Consider the following 26,116-nt stretch of genomic DNA (forward strand, 5'->3'; position numbering starts at 1 on the left):
CAGTCAGCCCCATGTGCTTTCACATGCCGGGGTCCCACAGGAAGCAGCACTCCATGAAGGGCAAAGGTCAGCGAAGGGGAGAAAGCCGATCGTCCTTTCATTCACCACCAAACTGACAAATACACAACGCTGTGATTGTTAGTGTTCTTGTGATTTTTAGCTGTCCAGTAAAAATAATGACGCAACGTGACTTTTTGAAACTAACACTGTGGATGTATTGTCATATTTCACAATATGATTTTAGAATAGATGTATAGCACAAGCAGTTTTTTGTGGGTGTAGTCCGCAGTGTGCACAAATAAGTCAGTTTACTTCCTGATTTATGTACAATATGCGCTCTATCTTTCAGTGCCTCGATTCTACATGGCGTGCACAAATATTATGTTGGACGGAGCTGCCTTTATAGATTTTGTCATTTCAAAACTCTTTTTCTTTACAATTTTTGGAAATAAATATTACAAATGTTGGAGTAGGTCTCATAAGTATAACAAATTACACTGCCATGGTGGAAACTGCAAAGAAAATGGTGCATGTGAGTGCGATGTTTTACTGTAAAGAACATTATTTTGTGGGACAGTAATTTGTCAGCAGATGAGACACAGTTTTAAAAAGTCACAATAGGTTTATTGATCCATAGTAAATGAAAAAACAGTGAATGAAAAACAATTTACATAATTGTATATTATATTTAAAAGAAAAGTCAACAAGGAACACAGTCTCTGTCCAGCAGAATCAGTTTCATAAAAATAATATGAACGTCATTTCTAGCATCAGTTGTTTTTTTGAGATGTTTTCTATTTTAGGGAAGCTGAACACAAAATATAATTGGAGCTTCAAAAACCAAGCAAAGCAACAAAAAAAAAAATCACCAAAACTAAATTTGAGCTGTAACTGAAGCTGAATGATTAAATTCATATATTCATAAAAGGGAATATTCTCTGATTTCAAGTATCTCCTTTCAGACAAACTGCAGATATGTCTGTGTAAAATAAAAACATCTCATACATGTCCTGCATGCATGCTTCATACTAATTTACTATTCAGACCTTGTTGCCTGGTTGTATCTATGAGGCTACAATTATTTCAGTGACAGCCTTTTTGTCCAACATGAATTAAAACTCGATGTATCCACGGGGCTGTTTGTCAAGGAGCAGGGCAGCTGTCACCATAAATGCCTCTCTGTGGAAAAGACTCAGTTCTGCAGGAAAGGAACCAACTCACATTAAATACTCGGGTGAGGAAGGGTTGTCACTGGTGGACCCTGTTTCGTGGTAGCAGTTGGCACCGGACAGTTTCTCACATTTCATTTTGTATGCGTCCCTCTCCCGGATCAGTCTGTTGAGTTCGTGTTTGAGCTGCTCGACCTGTGACACCAGGCTGGTCTTTTCATGCTCCAGGACGTGTTTCTGCTGGACGCGCTTGTAGCGGCAGGACTGTGCGTAACCTCGGTTTTTCAGGGTCCGGCGCTTCTGCTTCAGACGCATCACCTCGTCCTTGCCGAGGCCTCTGAGGAGCCGGTTCAGCTCCCTGACGGACATGGACACCAGCTGGTCGTCTGAGAAGTGGCTGTCGGATCGCCTGTCGTGGCGGCTGTGCGGCTGCCCGAGGTGATGGTGCGCACCGAAGATCTCCTGGTCGTCGGGCGAATCGGGGTCGTCGCCCTCCAGCTCGTCTTTGAGATAGGGGTCTTGGCAGAGGCTGCTGGGTATGCCTTGCATGTCGGGGTGACCTGACAGTCCCGGATAGTGCTGGACAGACTCGTTCAGGTGGCCGTACCCATCGTACTCGGCTTGGAAAGGTGGCTGATGGTGGCCGTGGGGCGCTGCCGGGTGTCCCTGCTGCGCCGTGGCGCCGATGAGGGCCTCCACTGCGTCCTCGGGTGTAAGGCCAAACGCTTGTGGGTACATTTGCTGGGGGTAACCCCCGTTGTTGGGTATCCAGAACTGCTCAGCCCCGGGGTTATTTCTCTGCTCGTTTGGATTCAGGTTTGGTGATGAGGGCACCGAGTTGCAAGGGGTGCTGCCGGGGGTAGAGGAAACAGAGTCCGGTCGCTGGAGCTGGTTGCACGGCCCGATGAAGGAGCGGTCCACCCCCTGCATCGCTTCTTTCTTGACACCGAACTTCATTAGGTCGAAATCGCTGACGAAATCCATGGGTGTTTTCTGCAGTCCCAAATGTGAATGCGCCTCGGCGGTCATATTTTAAACGGCAGAACGGTCTCTTCACAGAGCTCCAGAAGTCCACTGCTTTTTCATGCAGTCAGCGAGGGTGCACTCACTTTGGAAAAAAAATGCAGTAATTCCGAACTTCGATCTCAGCTCAGAAGGAATAAAACGACATGCGAGCGTAAAAAGGCTCCACAGCCTGTCAAACTGTGCCGAGTGGAGAGTCTGCAGCGCGCCGCCCGCTTCGCGTCAGGAGCCACAAAGTAAAAAGTCCACTGATGCTCTGGCTGCTCAGGAGGAGCGCACTTATTTCATAAAGCTGCATTTGCATGATGTCACGCCTTCCAGACTACACCTCCACGCTGCTCTCCAATGAAAACACAGTAAAGAGGATGATTTGCATAAAAGCTGCTGCAAGTCGGTCTCCACGAGCTGCTCGCGAGGATCATTTGACCAAAACCTATAAATGCACAGAGGCTCACATTCTCTTCCTAAAGTGTTTTCTCTTATATCACCGCTCCACCGTCTTTTACATGTTAGTGTATTTATCCAGAAGTTGTTTTTCAATTTTCACAGGTCCAGTCAAATACGTGAATTGGTTATTCAAGTTATTTCAGGTTAATTCACTGTAAATGTATGGGACTTATTTGTTTGCCACAAATCTATATATTATTATTATTATTATTATTATCATCATTATTATTTGTATTATTATCATTAACTTAACTTCCACTGGAATTGTTGTTTAAACTGTCATTTGTTTTAGATGTATTCTTAAATCTATGGTGATAAACAGGCTGCCACGACTGCGAAATTTCACGTAAACAACAAAAACCAGGCTGCAAGACAAATAATTTCACACCTACTGTGTTTTAGTGTGTTCCTTCCTCAGTTCACAGGCAAATACTGACACACTGTGGCCACCAGTCCACACTACAGGAGTCTCTGAAGCCTACACCATAGCAGAAAAAATGCAAGAGGGAGAAATTGTATTTCTTTAGCCAAGCTTATCTTTGATAAATTAACAAATTGAGCGTTCACCAGGTCACCATCATCACGTCACAGGGCCCTCTTGCTCCTTCCATGATCGGTTTTCCTCCATTTTAATTTTATCAATATTATTTTGAATGTATATTTCTTGAAGCGCTCTGTCATCCCTGTTTTCACAGTTCTAATGTGATGAACTCTGTAGGTCTGTAAGACAGCATACTGTGTGAAACCTGTGTGGGAGAGCCTTTAGACACTTGTTGTTTCTACAGTAGTCGACCCTGAGCCCCGACAGCCACAGAAGCGGCTGACGGTTTGATCAAAGCAGCTCAGCAGCACAGCTTTGACACCATAAACATTTCTGACGTGTTTCAGGGCCCCCCCCCCTCCATGTCAGGGTCTCCTGTGTGGTTCAGGGTTGTCACCACCAGTGGTGTGTAGAGGTGACACAATTGCACCGGACCTCAAGGGTTAAGCAGCCTTCCTGCCCTGAGGTGACCCTCTCGGGCAGTGCTTACTCCAAACATAGTGAAAGCCTCACTGACAAGAGAGGGGACTCCAGCCAAAACCAATAGACATTGCTGCCTGAGAATGGCAAGGAATTGTTTTGTGCAGCTCTCATTGCTGGGAAGAGCGGAAAAGAGGAGACAGTGTGACTGAGTGAGGATGGCTCAGGGACATACACTAGGATGTTTGCCAGCAGGGCAAGGTCACAGTATGTGGTATAACTTATGTTAATGATAGGATGCTAACAGCCTAAGTGCACATCACCAGCAGACAGAAGATCATATTTCACCACAACCCTTGTGTGCAAAAACTGTCACACCTCCTACACAAAGCTTTATTTCCATACATCAGCCTATAATCACACACCTATGTCCATACAACCAGTGTTGGGATGGAACAAAGTACTTTTATTTTGTTACTGTACTTGCATTCATTTTTCATGTATCTGTACTTAAGGGCAGCACTTTTTCTATGTCAGCATTCAGTATCTTGCCCAAGGACACTTCAGCATGCAGAATGGGGAAGACTAGGATAGAACCACCAACCCCACGGTTAGAAGACAACCCACTCTACCCCCTGAGCCACAGCCGCCCCACAACACACATGCAGTATTACAAATCTATGTTCCTGGTAATTCAAGGATAACCCAGCAAGGATGGAAATACTGTTTATTTATATTTCGGTCAATAAATATGTATAATAAGTAGATGAAAAATCGACTATGTCCTACTATGTATACCAAGTCTCCAAATACGTTCATACTTCCTCTGTCTTTCTGTAGCGTTGAGCCTAAAAGATTATTTGTTCCTAAAAAAAAGTTGTCACAGATATACGCTTCCATTTTTAAAACAGCGAGGCACTGTGGTCTTCAGAGAATGTTACTCAATCATGAATAAAGGGTGTATTTGTTTGGGAGTATTTTCAACAGTAAGACAGTGTATGTGGGACCGACTGAAAATAAACTACAGTGTGTGCGTGATGAGGACACATACATGGACCCTTTATAAAGGTATGTCTCATTCATGTGACTTTAATAGCTGAACTACAGTATATTTGGCTACATAGAAAAAACACTTGATAGTAGGATTAATTTATTTCATGTTTTTAGTCTGTTAATAGGATTGATTGACAATAACAAAAATACAGAATATCACTCAAAGTGTTCTTTAAGGTTAGAGCTATAGTTGGGTTGTAGTTCTTACAGTTCTATTGAACCAAGATTGACACACAGCCTGGGCGGAGGTGCTGCTTGAGAGGTTGACCTTAGGACTGAAGCCTTTTTTGTATTCACGAGGCACACTTACATAACCTGTGCTGTCATTGGTTACAACACTGACTCTGAGAATAAACAACACACAATGAGTACTGTCACTGACATGACATTCTGCTGCTGCTGCTGCTGCAAAAAATCATACAATTCCTCTTTATTTTCCACTTTAAATGTGACCATATTCAGATTTGTCCGGCGCAGACAGGCTGACGCACAACAGTGTCTTTTACAAAGCCGTGACTCCCAGTAAAACAACCTGGATAATCCCAGGATCTGTTTTCAACATTTTCAGAAATAATTGCACAATGTTTCTGAAGTAATTTCTGTGCAGTGTTACACTAAAACAAACAAACAAACCCTTTAAAACCAGTGTCAGAAAGCCCAGCCTACATCAATGCATCCATTAACTGGCTGTCACTGACTAATTAGCACCATGAAGGCAATTATCAAAGGGCTATCATGTGGATTTCAACAGTCATTCATTTGATGCTTTGAAGATGATAAGACAAGAGAGTACTGGACAACAGGGCGACAGGTCTAAGACGTCATGGCACGTACTATCACAAAAGCCAAGAAGAAAAAGTGAGCGACAGCTTCAGATAAGAGAAAATAGAAAAAGATAAATTTCAACACTAAAGTTACGGGACAGTGTTCAACCAGGCTAACTACATTCTGTGCTATCTCAGCAGAGAGGCAACACATATGTTGGTCTCTCTTTTTGTATACACAACATCTATCCCACATGGCAACGGGGCTCTGTGTGTTTCAGAGGCTATTTTGTAAACACAAAGGGGCATAACTAAAAGATTTTCACTTACTTTCTCATCCAGAGATAACAAACATGGAGCGAACAAGTAGCATTAGGAGAAAAGCCATGGGTAGACAACACAAGGCTGAAGTCATGATTGCTGGAGAACAACTCAGGTAGGAGCAGAGGGGGCAGATGAACTGAAAATATAAACATTTAAAATTTGTAAAATTCTAATATTAGGATTTGAGATTTAAAGTCAAATGTGTGGCTGTTGCTAAATTAAGATTATGGTGAATTTGAACTTCATTTCGAGGTTGAGACTTCACGATGGAAAACAGATTAAGGAGCGACGCTACCACCTGCGCACGTATCCCAACTGTTTCGTCGCACAGGAGCTAATAGACTGGCTGGTGAGCCATAAGGAAGCTCCAGACAGAGCAACAGCTGTCTGTCTCATGCAGCACCTCATGGACCATGACATTGTTCATCACGGTAAGGAGGAGGCAAACAGATATCTATATCGGATTCTATACATTTTAGACACTGTACAACTTTCAGGTCTTATTTGAAATGTTGCGTTTTCTTTTCTTAGCCTGTGATAAGAGGTCAGTGTTCAAGGATGCCAAACTGCTGTACCGCTTCCGGAAGGATGATGGCACAATTCCCTTTAATTTAGAAGTGAAGATCTTCATGAGAGGACAACGGCTGTATGAACAGTAAGATCTGCTGTGTTTGTGCTGGAATTCTCGCTGTTCAAAGTGTTGTGTCAGTCGTACTAATGATCACATGCACACTAGAACCAGAACAATATGAACTTTGGGGGGCTGATACAGAGACTGCTATTAGGGAGTAGACTATTTTCTGATACTAATGACCCTTATGACAAAGAAATGTAATTGAGGCTCAATATTTCACAGTTTTACCATAAACTCTAATATAAATAACTAGACATATAAGAAAACACAAACACAATCAATATGAAGCTTAATTCGAGAGAATGAAGCTTTTTTGCATAAAATGTAAACATATATGCCCATCTTTTCTGCATAGTTTATGCTGTAAGATAACAGTTTTCATTTTGGGGCACATCTGCAAAGATAAATGCTGATATCTCTGTGAAAGACTAATGTCGGCTGATATTATATATGGGTCGGGCACTAATACCTGAGGAAGATTTCCCACCTTGCAAGATTTTAAAAGTTTGTTAAATGTTATGAGAAACCTGACCTGTGTTTTTGTGTCTGTTTGCTCAAGCCTCATAGGGGAGAAGAACTCCTTTCTGCAGCTGAGAGAGGAGCATGGTGTTGCATATCAGCGTGCCTTTCCTGGCTGTCAGTTGATTGACTGGCTCCTTCAGAACGGAGAAGCAGAGAGCCGGCGCCGGGGCGTGGAGTTGTGCCGTGCATTGCAGGAGCATGGCATCATTCAGCATGGTGAGGAGAGCAATAATTTACACTTTGATGTATGATGGTAGATTATGAGCAGGCCATCAGTGGCTACAAGCACTGGGTGGCCAACTTGGAATCTAGCAATCTATAGCAAAAACAGTGATTGAATCTTTGAGAAAAATCATTTAATTCTTGTTAAATGTTTCACTGCATCTTTATGCTCTCTCTGTCTCTGTCTCACTCCAACCAGTGGCAAATAAACACGACTTCTTCGACAGTGGAGTGCTCTATCAGTTCTGCATCAATTTTCGCCGCAGACGCCGACTATCTGAACTTTTAAATGAAGGCGAAGAAGACAACGACACTGAAGGTGTGGTGGTGTCGACACAAGAAGACAACCACTCAGACAGTCCATTTGTTGTGCGCAAAAACCCACCCCACGAGGGCAACAGTGCTTTCAACTCTGGTAAAAAATGAAATTCTACCCTCTTTGCGAATAATAATTACAGCATAATAACTACCCTACTGATTCAATTATAGTGGGGTCGAGTACAGACCTGAAACTAGCTACAAGTGGGCGCAGGGGCAGCTTGAATTCCCTTCAGCTTCACTCTGCTGGATTTCCACCTCTTGCCCAGTTATCCTCCGCCTCAGTGGTGAGATGCAACCCTAAATCAGGCGAGTGCATAGTTCATGTTCATCTGACTACAGTCTTAGTTTTTAGTATATTCAAAATTGCTTGTGAAAGTGTGCAAACTAAATCTTTTCATGATTTTACAGTCCTTGCAAGACACGTTACATGTGAAGAATTATTGGCACCTGGTGCACCCTTCATCAAGAAAGTGTTGACGGTGAGTTGCTGACCTACTTATGATCTTAAAATTATGTTTTTTTTTTACAAGTTTATTGCATTATTTCCCTTAAACCTGGACATTATTCCCTCAATGTCTAAAAGTGGTTATACCATTAAATATTATATACCCTCTGTTTACAGTACATTACAATATACCATGTCTGTGGTATTTATCCATTATCAGTACCTGCAATTTCATCAAATATGCGCAATAATCCTTGTGTCAGTTTACATCGTATTTAACAATTTATTCAACATGTAATTTCATTCAGTTACCTGCAATATCCTATTGTCTGTTTGTACCTCAGTTTGACTTATATTATAACTACTTTTTTACTTTAGACAGCTTTAATACATACTCGGCAAACCTTAGCAATTGCATTTGTGAGCTGGATGCAAAGTCATGTTTAGTGTGTGGTGTGAATGGCAATAAAGTGAATCTTGAATCTTAAAGACTCTATCTAAGTTACTTTGACGGAAACGTTCTGAGATCAGGCTTTTGGCCCGTTCATAGAAAGATGATTATTTCATCCATGTGAACAAATTAAGTTATATCTGACTACATCCAAACTATACAGATTCCATTTGGTTCCTCCTGAATGTGTGATGTCTCTCTCACCATGATCACAGGTGATAGGAGACCCCCTGGGCTGGGGTTTTGTCGTCAGAGGCCGGGCTCCCTGTTATGTGCAGGCCGTTGACCCTGGAAGTCCAGCAGCAGCTGCTGGAGTTAAGGTTAGATACATGTTATAGTTACACACATGACACACAGATAGAAAATGACATTTACAGAAACATCACCTATGTACCTGATGTAGGTGCAGCAGTTTGTGTGCCAGGTGAACGGACAGTGTGTTCTCGACCTGGACTACAGGACCATGACCAGGCTGGTGATGACTGGACCTCGCACTGTTGTACTGGAAGTGATGGAACCACTGGAATGACAAGACATCTTCTGGATTTTAAATATAATGTTGTTGAACATATTTCATAGGGGGCAGAGGTCATGTGCTCATTGACAGAAAACAAACAAATCAGAGAAATGTTTATCTTGGCTGGAGCAAGAGTAAACAATGCAAATGGTTGTGTTTTTACGGACCTGAATGCCCGAACAATACTGTATGTTTTTATAACTGAAAATAAAGCACTGTAGTAACAGAACCGCAATGAATACAAACTTTTGGCCATTCATCCTGTGCTCACGGCTCCCTGCTACGACTTCCGTCTTTTTGTCGTCGCCATTTTGGATTGAGAGTTGGCTCACTTGTGATAGATAGTGTTAGCTAGCAGGCTGGCCCGACCAAGCACCAGGCGTAGTCAGAGGACATCGGGTGCCGGGCGGTGCTGTGGCTGTCTCCACTATCGGAGTCTACTGTTCCTCGTGACATGAGCACCGCTCTGCGCCGCTTTCTGCCCCTTCAGCTAGCTAGCAGCAAAGCAGATGTGTCAGCTAACTAGCTAGCGTGGTTAGCTAGCTAGCCGTGGCGCTGCAGAGAGCATCAGCACCGGCTCCGAGGAGAGCGAACAGCCCCATCAGTCTGCACGTCCACGACCAGCCTCTCCACATCTCTGTTAACCATTTATGTAGCGAGGCGACCCGTGTGAGGCCAGTCTTCATACGTACAGAGAGGTGAGTCAAACCCGTCCACGGATCTACTGAAGATGGAGAAATGAATGCTAAGCATCGCTAGCTTTGGTGATAAGTAGGTGGCCAAGTGAGGGCAGCGGGGCTATGTTAGGCTAGCACAGTCAGGCTAGCACACAAAGCAAAACACAGCATGGTCTGTAAAAGTCTCATTCCGGTGATCACTAGACACGATGGAGCAGCACAGGTCATAGATCTGCTCTGTGATTCAGTATCATTGGTGAAATGCATTATTGACATCAGTATAGAAGGATAATGTGAAGCATGTTTACTGAGACAGCACCGGGCCCCGGAACAAACCAGAGCTGTGATCAGAGATGACCATGTTTATCAAAATGAGTTAATGCGCTGACAGTGATTTGATGAATGGAGAAACGTGTTGAGAGCCTGTTTCACTCTCTTAGGATGTTGATGTGTGAATTATGTGTCAGCTTCGGTTGAATTGTATTTTAATCATCATTTGAGCCTAACTCAGACTAAGAAGTGTCATTGTTTGTTTGTCAGGAGAGATGTATCAACTCCCAGTAAATAACCTCACCCGAATCAGGAGAGCGAGAAAACAAGTGAAGAAAGCACTTGGAGACATTGGACTGGAGTTCTGCAAGGAGGCAGCAGAGGTGAGAGTGTTTTTACTTAGATAATTCATGTTGGAAAAGCTCTAAAAGTAAATTGAGAACCATTGCCTTCAATTAAGCTTATACATGATTACCAATAAGTGACGTTTTAAAGGTGAGAAGATGTTAAATATTAATCTCTGGAGTCTCGATGCTAACTTAGGAGAATTTGTAAAAACCCGGTGTAAGATAAGTGTTGTTTGATGTCAATCAGTACACTTTGTACATGTTGACTATACTTTGACTCACTGAGAATAACAATTGTGTGTTTATCTTTACAATTTAATTACACAGGAGTTCAAAGAGTTTTGCCCTAATGAGCAGTTTGTAAAGGGCAGTTTCTGCCTTGATATCTGCGGATGGGATCCATCATATTCTAAAACCCAGGTAAATCACATTTCTGTACTCCAAACGTTTTTTAAATTCTTACACACAAATCAATGCATTCATGTTAATGAAATAATTTTGTTCCCCTGATGTCTTGTTAGGAATACAGGTCAAAGCCATTTTGCTGCACAGAGTGCCCATTTTCTTCCAAGTACTACTCAGGCTACAAGAATCACTTCCGTAATGTACACAGGAAGAGCTTTGACAATAAGATTCTGCTCAACTGTCCATACTGCTCATTCACCGCAATCAAGAGAACTTTGGAGACGCATGTTAAAATATTCCATCTACCCAGTTCAGCACGGCAGAGCCCTGGGACCGCACAGAGACCGGCAATGCAGAAGACGAACAAACCGTATCTTGATAGAATCAGACCGGGAGATGGTGTCGAGAGAGCAATGTACTTTTGCAAAAAATGCTCGTTCCGGGACAGTCTTTACAATGTTGTGAGAAGGCACATCTATAGGGAACATTTTCAGCATATTGTCTCACCATATCTTGGTATAGTTTCAGAATCGTCTGTCAAAAATGGTGCAAGTTCTGTCAATGGTAACAACATCCTTTGTAAACGCTGCCAATTTTCCACTCGTAACTACGAGGCTCTAGTACAGCATGTTATAGAGTACCATGAGCGCATCGGTGCTCAGGTAACCACTATGATTGGACATGCTAACATTGTAGTCTCCAGGTCCCAGACCCTACCAGCTCCGTCTATGATCATTAACAGGGGCCACCCAATTAGAGCTGAACCAACAGCACAACCAGTTATAGGATATTTGAAGCCAGTGGCCCCTGTTGTTAAAAATCAGTCCCCCATAGCAGCCAAACAGATGCGGGTCACAGTTGCTGGCAACAACACTGTGACTGAAACTAATGCCGGTGGTGTATGCACAGCCCAGACACAGAAGTGGAAGATATGCACAGTTTGCAATGAGCTTTTCCCTGAAAACCTCTACAGTGCTCATTTTGAAAGTGCACACAAGGCAAAGAGAGTGTGGGCACTGGCCAAGTACATCATGAAAATCCACAACTTCACTAGCAAGTGTTTGCTTTGCAACCGCTACCTGCCCAGTGACACACTGCTCAACCACATGCTAATTCACGGACTCACTTGTCCCCAGTGCCACTCAGCTTTTCACAGTGTTGAGAAAATCATGGAACACAAGGCTCAGTCTCACCCCGATGACTTTGTGGGACCCCCAGGTGCATCACCGCTAACGTTCGATCTCACGGTTAAACAAGACAAGTCCAGTAATGTCCAGCTTGTTGTTCTTACATTTAACATGAAGGAGTCTATCAATGGTCAAGATCAGTCGGCACCTGCTCAGAATAGTGTCCCACCTCAGGTCAAGGTAACCACTCAAAGAATGGTTGAGAGCAAAAGTGAACAGCTCAGTCGAGGTTTATCTTCCACAAAAAGTGAAGTACGCAAGACACTATGTCCGCTGTGTTTCACCATCCTCAAAGGTCCCATCTCTGATGCTTTGGCCATGCATTTGAGGGAGAGGCATCAAGTGCTCCAAACAATGCATCCTGTTGAGAAAAAGATGACATACAAATGCATTCATTGCTTAGGAGTGTACACCAGTAACATGGTGGCCTCCACAATAACACTGCATCTGGTGCAGTGCAGAGCAGTTGGAAGGAACCAGGCAAGCCAAGGCTTTAAGTCGGCCTTGACACTCAACTCGTCTGGGGCTGGCTTCCTCAAGAGGCAGCCACCAGTGCAGGCCACATCCAATCCTAAGAGGTTAAAGCTAAGTAAGGACTCAAGAATATCCCCCACTGCCATTGGAAATCGGGCTGAATCTGATGGTCTTGCTCTGGATCCAAGAAGCTATGAGCACAAGACATATGAAGCCAGAAAAGATTTCCTTACGGCCTACTTCAACCGTCAACCCTACCTTTCTGCTCAGGAAGAGGAAAAGCTGTCTGCAAGTCTGTGGCTGTGGAAATCCGACATTTCTAGTCACTTTGCAACCAAGCAAAGTACGTGTGAGAAACACTGTGAGACCAAGAAGGTGTCTGTCCTGCTTGGCTTCGACATGCAGGCTCTCAAGAAAGTTAAGCATGAGATGATCTTTGAGGAGAGCAAGATCGTGGGCACCTCCGGGGCCAGATCTGGAGGCCTGAAGTCTGGCACTCCAAGCACTGACCAAAACAAGCAGTGTGCGACACTAAACTGTACCTTAAAACTCAGCACAAACACAGAGACCATTTCTATTGACTCTGACAGTGAACCAGAAACAGAAGAGAGACCAGCTGAAAATGGAAATGTTGACATGAACCAAGAGGAGAATGTAAAATCCCTGGAGCCTATAAATCTGACAGAAGAGACAGAACCTGTAAACACAAACGAGCCTTCCAGCGAGAAGGACGGTCAATTGCAAGATGGGAAAGCAACTGCTTGGATGACTTTCTGTTAGTTTTGCTGCTTTGTGGTGTGCCTTGGTGGAGCAACAGTTCATGTTTAAAGGAGTGTATTAACTAAGAGGAGAGGACAAACTACAGATACTTAAATATCAAATGACAAGTGTCACTAAAACTCTATTTCCACACATTAGCCACGTTACCAGTGGTGGAAACAAGGAAAGGACTGCATTATAGTGCATAAATATACAGCTTATGTAAGTGACATTGTATATATGAGTCATTATTCTTTGTTAGTCTCCATGAAATCTGTGTTTTTCACTGGTTATTCACAAGACTTAGGATATCAACTTTACCTACTTCTATAGGTTTTTTGTTTTTTTTCTCGACTGTGACAAAGAACTGTAACATGTCGTCATTTCACATTTAGAAAGTGTAGAATATGCTAATTGCTTATGTACACATTTTAATAAATGTTTGTTTAATAAAAAATATTTTATTTTGTTTTCTACACCAAACACTGTCTGACAATTATCTTTTGGGCCAGGTCTTGTCGAAACTGACTTTTGTTCAATGCATAATGTAAGGGAGCCTCAGTTGTCAAGTAGAGTAGCAAAATAGTTTTTTATGATGAATTAATGTAATATAAGTAACGTAGGATTACTCTTTGTGTTCACATTTTTTTTCAAATGTTTACAAGGCACTGCTGGAGGTAGATTACATTATTATTATTATTATTATTATTAGAAAATTACACTTGCCAATTGGATTTTTGGAACCAGAGGTCAGATACTGCTTGTAATTCATCAACGGTCATATTAACAAAAAAAGGGAAAAGCTTTATTTAGAAAAAGTGCAACAACAGTAGCAAAGACGAGCCACATTGTTTAGTTTCAAAAGCTAAAACGATGACAGCAGGTTTGCAGTCACTCCATCCTCATTGGTCAGTGTTACACAAATAAAGCAGTGTCCCTTCTTCAACCATTCTGATGTCACTCCACGGGCCCCCTGACTTCCTGTTTGCCTCGGACGCTGATTGGCGCAGGAGCAGCGGGAGGGCGGGACTTCTGGCTGGTACAGTAGCAGAATTGGCCAACCGCCAGCGTGCATCAGCGGTCAGTCTGCAGCTGCAAGAATGTCCATATTGTGTCTGCAGGCTCACATCCAGCGTTTACTGACTCCATAGCTGCAGCCTCACCGAGAACCAGCCCTGAGCAGCAGTAAGTACACATGTCAGCCATCGAGCACAGCCATGGATGCAGCTAGCGGTTTTTTGGTGCGTTCCCTGTGGACTGTTAGTAAACAGCTAGTTAGCAGCGGAAGCTAAACCTGGCTGTATTTACGTGACCTGCAGCTGTCAGCGAGGATAGGTTGCCATGTAAACGCACATATTTGGTTTGACGCACATCGGAGCGATCTAATGATCAGTTATTTGATTTCACAATGCTAACCCTGCAAGTCAGCTGTTGGTTGTTGGCTCACGTTTGTTGTGAAATATTTGTCCCAGGGTTTGGATCAGATTTTCTGATCATCCGAGTCATCCTGTAGTTGCCATCCATGTCTGTAGATCAGTCTATGGACAGATAACTGAATCATACTGGGGACATCAAGACTGCATTACTTTTATTTTGAGATTTACTCTATCATTGTGTACTAATGCAGAACATGTGTTTGCACTAAAATACAATCCCATCAATGATAATGTGACTAGTTTAAAATATGCAGATTGGATGATTTGCACATCTCTAGCAACTGTCCTGGTAGAATTTCATATTAGAGAGAAATGAATGGGAACCAGAGGATGTTTACAGCAGCACAAGTTGCATCACGTCTCCTGACATGAACTAACGTAACCTTCTCTCCCCCCTGGCTTCTCCCAGACTGCTGCTGCGAGGTGAAGAAGCTCTGATGTGGCAGGCGACAGAGTGAGAGGAATGGCAGGAGAAGGCGTGGGGTCTGACTAGGCTGGCTGTGTGTTGGAGCTTCACACTGTGGACATAATGTCGTACAGCAACAGAGAGCTGGTGGAGTTCTTTATCAGCTACAGGCTGTCTCAGAGGAACTACCCAACCTCTCTACTGAGGCCAGAGGATGCTGGCGGGAGGACTGAGGGAGACAATGCGACCTCAGCCGCCAGTAACGGCTTGCTGGTCAACTGCAGGGACAGGTGTAGTGAGCAGGGGACGCCATCTGTCACCCCGGGTGGTGGCATGGAGGCCGTGAAGGCAGCTCTCCGGGACTCTGCTGACGAGTTTGAGCTGCTCTTCAGGCAAGCGTTCAGTGAGGTTTCCTTGCAGCTCGACATCACTCCTGACACAGCCTACCACAGCTTCAAGAGTGTGATGGATGAGGTGTTCAAGGACGGAGTCAACTGGGGACGTATTGTGGGCCTGTTTTCTTTTGGGGGTGTGCTGTGTGTGGAATGCATGGAGAAGAATATGAGCGAGCTGGTCTCCCGCATCGCAGACTGGATGACCATGTACCTGGATGAGCGCATCAGTCCGTGGATCCAGAGCCAAGGAGGCTGGGTGAGTCGCCAGGGGATGGACCCAACATGCAGCCTCATTTATAACAGACTGTGGGTGATCCAGTACCAATTAGAAGCAGGCCATAATGTGACTCACACAATACAATCATTGTCAATATCATTCTGAAACTCAGCGTTTTAGTTATTAATTACAATCATTCAGTTACAGTGAGGATTAGTTATTAGTGCGACAGCAAAGCCTGGCCTCATGATACTTTACATCAAAAGGATCCCACATGAATTTCACACACTATCAGCAGAGCATAGCCTTTAGGGTTCAGTATCTTGCCCAAGGGGACTTCGGCACGTAAATTCAGGGAGACAAAGGGGCCAACCACCTGGTTAGTGGCCAATCGTGTGTCTCCTGAACCTTAGCCACCCACTGTAGTTCCTGTGCTTTGGTTCCACCAAACTGCTTAAACTCTCCTTTTTGAGAATTCAATTCAATTTTATTAGTATTTCTAGCAGAACCAGATTCGGTGTGGGCGGCCATCTGCCTCGACTGGTTGGGGTGTATCAAATTCTCTCTACGTAGATTTTTAAAGGTTGCTCGGACAATTTGTAGCTTGGCTCTAATGGAGGAGAGCAGCTGCAGTCGGTAAAAGGGATTTAGAAAAGCAGCATGGAACATTTTTCTGCCTTTTGATTTGTTTTCTCATGCTTGGTAAAACATTTTCTTACAACTTCTAAACTTTATTATCCAGTATTTTTCAGAATTAAAAAAATTTAAAGTTTAGTTTTTGTATTGTCACTTTCTAATTTGGTTCCACTGCAAATTTGTTTTAATTATGTTTGATTTAATTTTAAACTATTTCTGAATTATTTGTTTTAATTTACAATTTGTAACAATGTAATATGTTCAGTTTATTATTGTTTACGAGAAAAAAGGGAGAAAAGATTGCAAAACAACTATGCACAAATTTTTGTGCAAAATAGTTTGGCCTCAACTTTATAATTTTGGTGAAGTATTCCTTTAATTTGGATGGATAGAAACCTAAATATTACCTCATAACAAAATTCCTCTCCCACTTGTTTTTTTTTTGCCTAAATCAAATTTCCTTTTCATTCCAGGACTGCTTTGCTGAGATTTTCGGACAAGACGCGGGTGCAGGAGCGCGGCGATATCATGAGACCGTGAAGAGATGGCTGCTAGTTGGAGTGGGGGTGTTAACAGGAGTGCTGATTGCGATGCTCATCGCTAAGAGACAATGAAAGTGCTGCATCTCGTTTACCACACCCTGTGTTACGCTACGCCAACAGAAATACAACTAAATAGTAAATGTTTACAAAAAGCCCAGTCTGCTCGTGCACTGACAGAACGTGGATTGGCTGAAGCAGTTTGTGGGAGTATCTATAACATGTAGCTTGGTGAGCTGTTACGCTTCCCACCCGCTTTGTCCTGTGTCTTTTATTGTTTTGAAAACAGAGCAGAGATTTTCACCTGTTACAGGCTGATGACTCCAGACTGGAAGTGCTTTAAATGAACCTGATAAGCTAAGAATCAGTGGGAAAACGTAGAGCTGGATTGATGAGACTGCTTATTTTTTACGTTTTTCTTTGTGTGTTATCCAAGGACCAATTTTTAATACCCTGAAACTGACAGAATATGTAGGTTATATTTCCTTTTCACTGTGTAATGCTCAGCTCCTTTTGTTGGCCGTACTGGAGTTTAAGGCATGCTTAGAAAAAATTAATAAATATATTTATGTTTTTCTTGTGTATTTATTCTGTTTTTTCTTTTATCGACTGTAAGCAATGTGAAAACACACATGCATCAACAATAAGTTGCCTGAAACCACCAAACTTTAATTGTGTATGCTATTTCCCTTAGGACTTATAGCAATGTCATATGTTTGTGTTAGAATTTAGTATTTATTATATAGAGTAAATGTTATATGTTCAGGCTCCAAAACTGTGAACCATTGTGGAATCATCAGATTGATTAAGTTGTTAAAGTACAACAGTTCAGCTTCATCATCAGTCTGGAGTAAAAGTACATTATGAGCCCAAATTGTTAGTTTTTTTCAAGCACAGAGGAAACTGATTTACAGTAAATGAATACAGGCATGTGGTGAATCCTGGAGATTTACTGCATTATCATAACTGTCGAAAACAGGATCTTTTCTGGGTCAAACTGTTAAAAAGATACTCACCACACCCATAAATGAATCAATCAATCAAACATAAGTATATCTAAAACAGTTGAAAATACACAGACTTTACTTTAAATACATTATGCTTCAACACATTGTTACTGCTTGGAATGCAGAAAAACTCATAAACATTATCACTAACATAAATATATGTATGCTATTGTGGAAACTGTCAAAGTCTGAAAAGTAAAGGTGCAACGTTCTCTCAGTAATGTTCTGTGTAGATGACAGTGCAAACTGTAAACTGTAAACACACAGTACGTGTGTATCTTGTTACGGAAGAGCTCAGGCTTTTACATCCTGAACAGTCATGTCAGTTGAGGAAAAACAGGAGCTGCAGTGTTGTGTTGTTACCATCTGAGGGCGCTTGTGAACCAGAAAATTCCAAATGACATTACTCACGCTAAAGGCTATGCACATAGCTCTATTGTTTCTCACCGTGGATGTAACAGTGTGATGTAGATGTACGTCTGTCAGTCAGAAATACGTCTGGTTCTTGTTGTTTAAAATGTCTCACAATCCAAACATGAGTAGGTGACAAAGATTAAACAGAGCTAGCTTCTCTGTTGTAAATTCTTCTGCTACAACTAAGCCCAGAACAGGCTGAATGTGAGCAGAGACAAGCAGGGAGTTTGAGAGAGAAGGCCACTAACGGACGGCCATGTGACAGAACAGGAGCGCGCCTGTGGTCTCTAATCTATCCTTGTCATTTGTTGCCATTTCCCCAGAGCAGAGCTGGCAGCTGCACCAGATAAACAGCAGATAGAGACAGTTATGGAAGAGGAAAAATTATGGACTCACTTGCCAACTAATATTGAATTTAGACATTTCATGACCTTTCTTAACTGTTCTAACTATGTAAGTTCACACAGGTCACACATCACATGTCATGATCAGGAGGTATTTGAATGGTTGACTGGTAAAGAAATTAAAGAAGCGAAACTAAGAGGAAATTAGAGTTGGTTTATCACCAATACACTCAGGTGTGTGTGTGTGTGTGTGTGTGTGTGTGTGGGTGTTGTGACCCGGCGTTCACAGGGTGGTGCTCATAAAGCTGAAACCAAAATGCATAAATGTCTTATTTCTCCCTGACACCTGCACTGAAGCGTGTACAAATCAGCTATGAAATCACACACATGCGCACACACACACACACACACACACACACACACACACACACACACACACACTGATAATTAACAGATTTGTCTCAAGTGAAGTGTTCTGTGTGCCCACAGATTAATAAACCTTAGTGGATTCATTCAACCCGAACATGACATACTGATTTTTGAAACTATGAGTAAACACTTTTCTTTTTCCCACAAACAAATGTAGAGCCACACTGATCCACCTAAACTGTACAGTAACCATTTGTTGGCCTTCAGGTGATATATTTATGTATTCATCATAGCTCCTCTGAGTGTCATGTCTAAATACCTACAGTGCACACTGCGCCCCTCTTTGACTAACTGACAGGGAGTGTGAGAGCAGCGGTGCCAGCAGCAGGTGGATGGTTTGGAGTCTGTGGCCTCAGTGATAACTTATCAGTCTCTCCCCAGTCCTGAGTGAGCTACCCATGCCCTTCTGCTGCTGCTGCTCAACATAAAACGTACACTGCACACACTGTACTGTACACATCTCAGGGCTGGGTTTACTGCATGGCTTTTAAATAAAATGCTGAAAAAATAGCTACTTGCGGATGATTTGTTTGATCTGATTCTTTGTTAAGATTTCAGTTGTCTGTTGCTGCAGGTTCTGTCAAAGAACTTTCCCCAAAAGGTCAAATCTAATCAGTGACGAAGTTTGATCAATAAGAAACAGTTATATCAGGTTCACTGAGTGTGATACTGTGGATGTAGCACGATAACAGAAGCTCAACATCACTAAAATCTACTTGATAAAGCATTTTCTCTTTCTTTATACGTCTAATCTTTTTTATTTCATTTTATTTTATATGGGATTATTGGACTAAATAAAAAACAAAATTCAGCTATTTTATTTTCCAAATGAAAATATCTTAGTACTTATGACCAGCAGACAAAAATGATGCATCATTACCGATTAAACTACCTAAGATCATGTAAAGTGTTTAAAATTACCCACAATTTGACAAGTTACAACAGTATATAGTGTCTTGTATGTTTTATGCATTATAAACACTTAAGTAGGATTTTAAATGCAGGACTTTTACTTTAATTGGCATATTTTTACATTGTGGTATTTCTGCACAAGTAAAGGGTGAGAATACTTTCAATCAGAACAAGGACATAAATTCCGTTCACCTCAGGGCGTCAGAGCCCTTTCGAGTTTTCTCCCTTGTGGTTTCTGTCTTTAAGAAGAAATAAAAGCTCTCCTATGATGTATGTTGTTGCAAGTCATTATGAAACAATGTCCGCTTGGCCTCTGACGTTTCAAGCGTGACATGTGAGTAGAATTTGTATTCGTGACAACCCCCCCCCCCCTGCCTTCCCCTCGTGAGCATACATGCACTGATGAGTAATAACAAACACAAACATGACCTTGTGTGTGCAGTGGAACTTGGAGCCCACTCGTTCACCCACTGGCTGCTCTGATCTAAAAATACAACCAGGTTTAAGTGTTACACTTAAGTTAAATATTTCTCTATTCAGTTGAAAGGAGGATTTGCATACCCGCTACGTACAATCTCACTTTCAAAGTGGAGCTCTGACCTGCACAAAGAGACTATTATACCTGAGCAGGGGAGGACAATAACACCATACATTGGACTTTAACTGTGGGCTTTACCAATGAAGTGAAAATTCAAATGACTTTCAAAAGAAAAGCCTTCATAACTCCAGCAGAATGAGTCACACGTTTATTATTTTCTCCGCAAAGAGCTCAATATGGTAATATCAATCATGCAAAGACAAAACAGACCCATAAAATCCCGAAACTAAAGAACTAATTTCACATTATGAATAATAAAAGAGACACAAACGTGGCTGTCGGATCCGATTTGTGATTGTATTTACAGCTGACAGAATGTGCAGCAAAGTGATTTTATCTGACTGATCATAACTACAAAATGTTGTCGTCTAATAAAATACAGTGAAAATATACAGAAAACTCCATTTACGAGGCATAGAAACACAAATGTACAATACCACACTAAAAAGTACCAGGCAACTGCACTGATTCCTGAATGTACGACGGTGCCGGTTTTGTTGTTTCACACTAGTGTGGGCATCATGCCAGTGTTGAGGTGGTGTGTGTAGGGTAGGGAGGCAGAGGGGTGCAGAGGGGAGGGTGCTGGAATGAGATGCGGTGCGTGGCTGTAGGTCAGCAGAGTCCCAGGGCCGAGGGAATAGTGCCCGCCGTTGTCGTCCAGAGAAGACGGCTGGATCATCTCAGAGTACTGATCCAACATGGCCACCTTCTTGCTCTTCTTGTTCTTGTTGGAGACTTTTCTGTTGCGTGTTTGAATGCCGTCCTTCTTCATGGTGAGGGGCCGATTGACCTGGGGAAAAAAATTCAAATGTATATTTTTATGTACAACCAGATTCAGGGTGAAGTCTCTGGATTTCTTTGTAAAGACTATAGTTGTGAATATTAAATGACTGGCTGACTCACATTGTGCAGTTTGAAGTAGAGGCCACAGGCGTTACACACAGGCTCTCCATTGGCGTTGCGTCTCCACAGTGTTGTTGTGCTTGTGTGACAGTTGGCACACATTGTACCTGCGCGCTTACTGACAATCTAAAACACAAAAACGGAAATAATCTGAATATGTACATTGATCTGACAACAACAAATTGCGAATTTAATTGTGTATTAGGAAGCCAATCAGTAGCCCTCAGTGGATCATACCAGTCTTTTCTTGGGCCGGATCAGAGGTCTGTTTTGTCCATTCATCTTATGATACAATCCACAGGCATTGCACAGGTAGTGGCCTGTACCATCCCGACGCCACAGAGGGGTAGCTGTGGCTCCACAGTTCACACACTCTCTGGCCTCTGTTCAGAAACAAGCATGCATAATTATTACTTCATGCTTTTGATAAAAATCCTCATGGTGGATACTCATTCATATATATGCAAATATTTAAAATATATAAAAATATTAATTTTAGAAACATTTTCAGGTCAGGGTGTCACTGAACGGTCCAGAACCTTGTGGTGAGATGTCATGTCTCAGTGCGTCCTCACCTGGAGTGGATATCCTCATCTTGTTGCGGAGTTTGGGGGAGAACGAGGGGTTGATCCAGGGGCTGGAGTACAGAGCAGCAGAACTGTACTCCTGCGGGCCAGTCATGTACGAGCTGTAGGGGCTCAGCATGTGTGGGTGGGAGTGGGATGACGGTGTGTATACACTCCCATTGGCAGAAGTCAGGTTCAGAAAGCTGCTGCTGGAACCTGACCCCCCCAGCGGGCTCAAGCGCTCGATCTTAAGGGCCTCCTGAAGCCTGGGGCTCTCCCTGTTCTCTCTGCCCGGAGAGCAGTATCCATCTCTGGAGGTGATGAAGGAGGGGGTGAGTCCTGGATTGTAGAGGGAAGTCGGGGTGTGTGAGTGCAGCGGGGTCTTGGTGAGAGGACTGCTGCTCCAGTTGGGGGCTGGGGGGTTGTAGGGTGAGCTCAGGGAGTGGGTGGCAGGCACATCCAGGAGCTGGAAGTTGCTGAGGAGGCTCGGCGAGCTGAACACCGGTCGAACTTTGAAAAGATCGACAATCATGAATTACAGGGTGGATGTGGGGGGGAATTTGTAGGGTGACAGTGGGTGGGGCACTGACCTGAGCTGTGTCTGTAGGTGGATGCTGCTCGGCTGTGGCTTGGGTTTGAGAAGAAAGAGGAAAGGCCACTATAGTCCGAGTCCTGGCCGGAGAAGAAGGACTCACCCTCTTCCACTGGAGGCAGCAGGCTGGGCTCGGAGGAGAAACCAGCGAGAGCTTCTGAGCTCAGCAGAGCTGGAGACACCCAGTGGGACTGCTCTGAGGAATCCTCCATACTGACAGGGAGAGAACATGGGGCGGAAGTGAGAAACCAACAGCACGTTTTCTGTCAAATGCATTTTGTAACGCTCATTTAGATGTTTTTGTCACGTTGGAAAAGAACCGTGTCAGCAAAAGGCCACAGTAAGTCATAACTTTGTGATTTACAGTAACTTTGATTGAGTGACTGTTCACTTCAAAACAACCTGTGCAACTTGAGGTTATCAAGGACAAGATCTCTTGACTGCAGGTTTCTTCAAACTTCCCTTTCTAGGATCCTCATTTGACTGTGGCTGAAAGTAAAAAAAACTAAAAATAAACAGAGCTATAAATGTTTTGATGCAGCCAATGACCAGACCGTAGCTGAGGGGCCTTTCTACAATAGGTGTGTCAAAATGCAAAATATACATATACTTATAAGCCCTCGGGGGGGAGGCTCTGCCGGGTGGACAAACAGCAACAAACTACAAAATACGATTTTTTTAAAAAAGCAGATAAAATGAAAGTGTTACCAAAACCTCTGTCACACATCATTGCCACACCAGTCTTCCAATTGTGTAATGTGTGTGCTGTGTTTGAATTAACCAATTGTTCAGTGGTGGTGTATTTAATTTGACAGGGCAAAAGAAGAAAACATAAAAACATAAAAAGCACATTTGCTGTCCTTTATAAAATACCTAATAGGTTTAATAGAGATATATAATATCTCAGTGTGGTAGAAGAGTTTAATGGGAACTTCAATAGCAGACAAGGCCACTCTCATTCCATATCTTTAGCGGAAAGAGAAGCTGCTCATTGTGTCTGATAACGTGTGAGAAAATCTGATAGACAGCATTATAGTAATGCTAAATATATCCAGCTCCACTGATACAACGTGAAACTAATCTCATCTGATTAATAGAAATCTGTTAAATAGGAAATAAGAGCAATGTGAAAACACAGCAGCAAAGCAGTGCAGCATGTTGTGCTGATGTGTACAAAGAATACGGTGCTGAGAAACTGAGAAATTAAAACAAGAACTTTAATTCCACATGTGTTTATTAATGATATATTGTAAGGTGTCCTTGGGTTTCCGGAAAAGCACTGTGAAATAAAATGGATTCTTATCATTATTATTATTTATCATATCTAGATTGAGATGGAATCATTTTCAAACTAATTGTCAGACATAAGCATCACAAAGAAATATTTGTAATTAATTTGAAGTTAATTGCTGTCCTGAGTGCAAATAATACATTTATTTCTATTAATACATAGACATACATACAATTATGGTTACAGTTACAACAGGATAGTATATTTAATTTGATTTAAATCCAAAACATCCTAAACCATAATAGTCCTCTGTCAAAATTAAATGAATCACTCTTTGATAAAGACAGATGGAATTATTTTCAAGAATTTTTTTTTTTTAAATAATAGAAAATAACAAAAATGTCAATGCTTTATCGAAGTTTAAGTGCAAGTGTCCTTTTCATCGTGAAGGAAACAGAATTTCCATCAACCCAAAATCGAATTCCTTTCTCCTCATCTCCCTACAAGTCAGTTAATCAAACAATAAATGACCTGAGGGGATATTAAAGCCTCCTGTAAATGTCTCAAATGCACAACTGTGTTTGCATAAGCCAGATATTGTTTTGCCAGATGCATGTTGTTCACTGTTTATTGCTAAGACCAACAGGAGCCAAATAGCGTAAGGGGTCACCTACCTTAGTTGGTGTCCAGATGATCGAGGTGGGCAGCAGGATTTAATGAAGGCAGCCTGCAGGTGGACGGCGGCAAAGCGTTACTATCTCTACCTCAGTGTAGGCGGATGCTACAAGAACAACTTCTCCAACCTCCAGCAAAGTTTAGGGCTAAGAGACAGTTCGTGGGAGGGGTTGGGGGACAACTTTTTTTGAAAGACACACCTCTTTGGTCCAGAGAGAGAGAAAAGTTGAAAATTTTTACATCCGCGGCTTCAAAACGATGCCTATCTGTGTGATTCATTTGTAAATACCACAAATAAAAGTGTCAGTGAAATTTTTTTCGGCTTCTGAAGCATGTTCTCAAGGTGAAGGAGTCGGCTTTAAATCTTGATTCCTCTGCTCTTCCTTTATAGCAGTGTGTGCTGCAGTGTGGTGTTGATAACATGTTGGTATCTCTGATGATTTCCACACAGAGAGCTCCGCCACATAGAAAAAGCTCATCAGCACCGAACCAAGGCTATTATCAGACAGTTAGGTGGAGCTGGTGGACAGAAAGGAACAGAATGGGTTTATTTCATGTAAATCTATAATGGAGGATTTCATATTTACTCAGGTTCATAATTACAATATAATGTATGTCACACAGCAGATCCAGGCAGCAGACAGAATGACGGGTGCTTTTTGCCTGTTGATGAAACGTGCATACTGCCCCTGATAAGGCCGAGCCCTCATGGAAAAGAGTTTGACGGACATTTAAACAAAGCAAATATAAATTACAAAGACTCAATTTATTTGCGGTCCAGCAGAGGTTATACTGGAGCACAGTAATGCAAATCGAGAGAAGGGCTGCAATCATGTGGGAGAGATATGGTGCAGACACGGCCTGGCTGCGCACAAGCCCAACATTGTCACCGTCATTTGCTATTCAAAGCAGTTCCCCAACTTTCCTCCCTCTTTTCCCATTAACAGTTTTCAGGGAAATCAGGGGGAAACAGTTGGGAAGAATCGAGGCCCTTTTTTTTATTTGAAACACTTTTTCGCCGAGTAAGCAGCAGTTAAATTGAAATGGTATCCCAAAGAGGATGCCAATAAACTGCATCAGTTAGGCCAGATGCAAATCAATGAATAGGTTATTCTTTCATCAGCACTATATTAGAGTGCCCTGTTTACCTCAACTTGTCACTCTGTCTACAGTCGGTATCAAATTCCTGTTTTCTGCCAACAGAAACAAACTGTTTAATGCTGTATACAGTTAAGGTCAGAAAGGTCACAGGTCAGACAACTAATCAGGAAATTATATTCTGCATTTTTGCCTTAATAAGAAAGACAGGTTGTTAAGAGGTGACAAAAGAAAGCGATCAGTAAATTACACCTGAGCAGGATGTAGCCTGCCTGTCACAAAGTGCATGCTGGGTATGTTCCAGCTTGCCATGACAGGATGAGGGAAAATATGTGGAACTATACTGTCACCCAGCAGAGTGCATACCTCCACCAAGGCCCAACATTCCCCTTCTGAAACCTCATTTAAATTTACTAGATCTTTTTTTTTTTGGGGGGGATCTCCTCCAACTTGTCACATAAATGTCAGATATCCCCTGAACATGTCTATTTTTTTTCTGCACCAGAATTTATTGAGTTCTTCCTTGGGTCATGTCCCATCCCTCCACCAAGTTTTATGGAAATTGGTTGAGTATTTTGAAAGCAGTGAAGCTAATTTACTTATTACGTACAAGGGTTTATCCCATTTTCGCTCAGTTGTAAGTATATGTCTCCATGCACAGTTTTGCAGTAGAGACAAAAATATTAAAAGTGAAAAAGCATGATGCTGATGTGCACATTGCCGTGCAGCAATGTGAGTGAAACCAA

At 42.4% G+C, this 26,116-nt stretch overlaps 5 protein-coding genes and 1 long non-coding RNA gene across 8 annotated transcripts; 3 read left to right on the forward strand and 3 right to left on the reverse strand.

Annotated features, from left to right (window-relative positions):
- Window positions 1-602: 602 nt before the first annotated feature.
- On the reverse strand, window positions 603-2,462 carry mafbb (v-maf avian musculoaponeurotic fibrosarcoma oncogene homolog Bb). Its single transcript, XM_035151588.2, has one exon. The coding sequence runs from the start codon at window positions 2,196-2,198 to the stop codon at window positions 1,218-1,220; it is 981 nt and encodes a 326-aa protein (XP_035007479.1). The 5' UTR covers window positions 2,199-2,462; the 3' UTR covers window positions 603-1,217.
- A 3,295-nt stretch (window positions 2,463-5,757) lies between these two features.
- si:dkeyp-97e7.9 (DEP domain-containing mTOR-interacting protein) lies at window positions 5,758-9,082 on the forward strand. The gene is made up of 8 exons (XM_047339290.1): window positions 5,758-5,853; window positions 5,994-6,172; window positions 6,273-6,396; window positions 6,935-7,113; window positions 7,319-7,534; window positions 7,609-7,919; window positions 8,552-8,656; window positions 8,740-9,082. Exons 1-8 carry the CDS (start codon window positions 5,771-5,773, stop codon window positions 8,863-8,865), a joined length of 1,323 nt encoding a protein of 440 aa, XP_047195246.1. The 5' UTR covers window positions 5,758-5,770; the 3' UTR covers window positions 8,866-9,082.
- Window positions 7,524-9,232, reverse strand: LOC118104589. Of its 3 annotated transcripts, none has more exons than XR_004695052.1 (3): window positions 9,100-9,232; window positions 8,731-8,856; window positions 7,524-8,642 (listed from the first exon to the last, which is right to left on the reverse strand). It is a non-coding gene; the product is annotated as an uncharacterized LOC118104589 (long non-coding RNA). The 3 variants fall into 3 exon arrangements; XR_004695050.1 differs by having other exon boundaries at window positions 7,524-8,645; XR_004695051.1 differs by having other exon boundaries at window positions 7,524-8,645; window positions 8,731-8,873; window positions 9,100-9,214.
- adnpa (activity-dependent neuroprotector homeobox a) lies at window positions 9,173-13,455 on the forward strand. The gene is made up of 4 exons (XM_035151586.2): window positions 9,173-9,551; window positions 10,071-10,183; window positions 10,475-10,567; window positions 10,669-13,455. Exons 2-4 carry the CDS (start codon window positions 10,076-10,078, stop codon window positions 12,991-12,993), a joined length of 2,526 nt encoding a protein of 841 aa, XP_035007477.1. The 5' UTR covers window positions 9,173-9,551; window positions 10,071-10,075; the 3' UTR covers window positions 12,994-13,455.
- Window positions 13,456-14,001: 546 nt separating this feature from the next.
- LOC118104588 (bcl-2-like protein 1) lies at window positions 14,002-17,177 on the forward strand. Its single transcript, XM_035151589.1, has 3 exons — window positions 14,002-14,157; window positions 14,818-15,465; window positions 16,536-17,177. The coding sequence occupies exons 2-3, from the start codon at window positions 14,938-14,940 to the stop codon at window positions 16,674-16,676; spliced, it is 669 nt and encodes a 222-aa protein (XP_035007480.1). The 5' UTR covers window positions 14,002-14,157; window positions 14,818-14,937; the 3' UTR covers window positions 16,677-17,177.
- Window positions 17,178-19,787: 2,610 nt separating this feature from the next.
- Window positions 19,788-24,430, reverse strand: gata1a (GATA binding protein 1a). Its single transcript, XM_035148076.2, has 6 exons — window positions 24,272-24,430; window positions 22,365-22,579; window positions 21,784-22,284; window positions 21,446-21,591; window positions 21,209-21,334; window positions 19,788-21,095 (listed from the first exon to the last, which is right to left on the reverse strand). Exons 2-6 carry the CDS (start codon window positions 22,576-22,578, stop codon window positions 20,808-20,810), a joined length of 1,275 nt encoding a protein of 424 aa, XP_035003967.1. The 5' UTR covers window position 22,579; window positions 24,272-24,430; the 3' UTR covers window positions 19,788-20,807.
- Window positions 24,431-26,116: the final 1,686 nt, after the last annotated feature.

Source organism: Hippoglossus stenolepis, chromosome 3 (genome assembly GCF_022539355.2).
Source record: "Hippoglossus stenolepis isolate QCI-W04-F060 chromosome 3, HSTE1.2, whole genome shotgun sequence".
Classification (NCBI taxonomy): Eukaryota; Metazoa; Chordata; class Actinopteri; order Pleuronectiformes; family Pleuronectidae; genus Hippoglossus; species Hippoglossus stenolepis.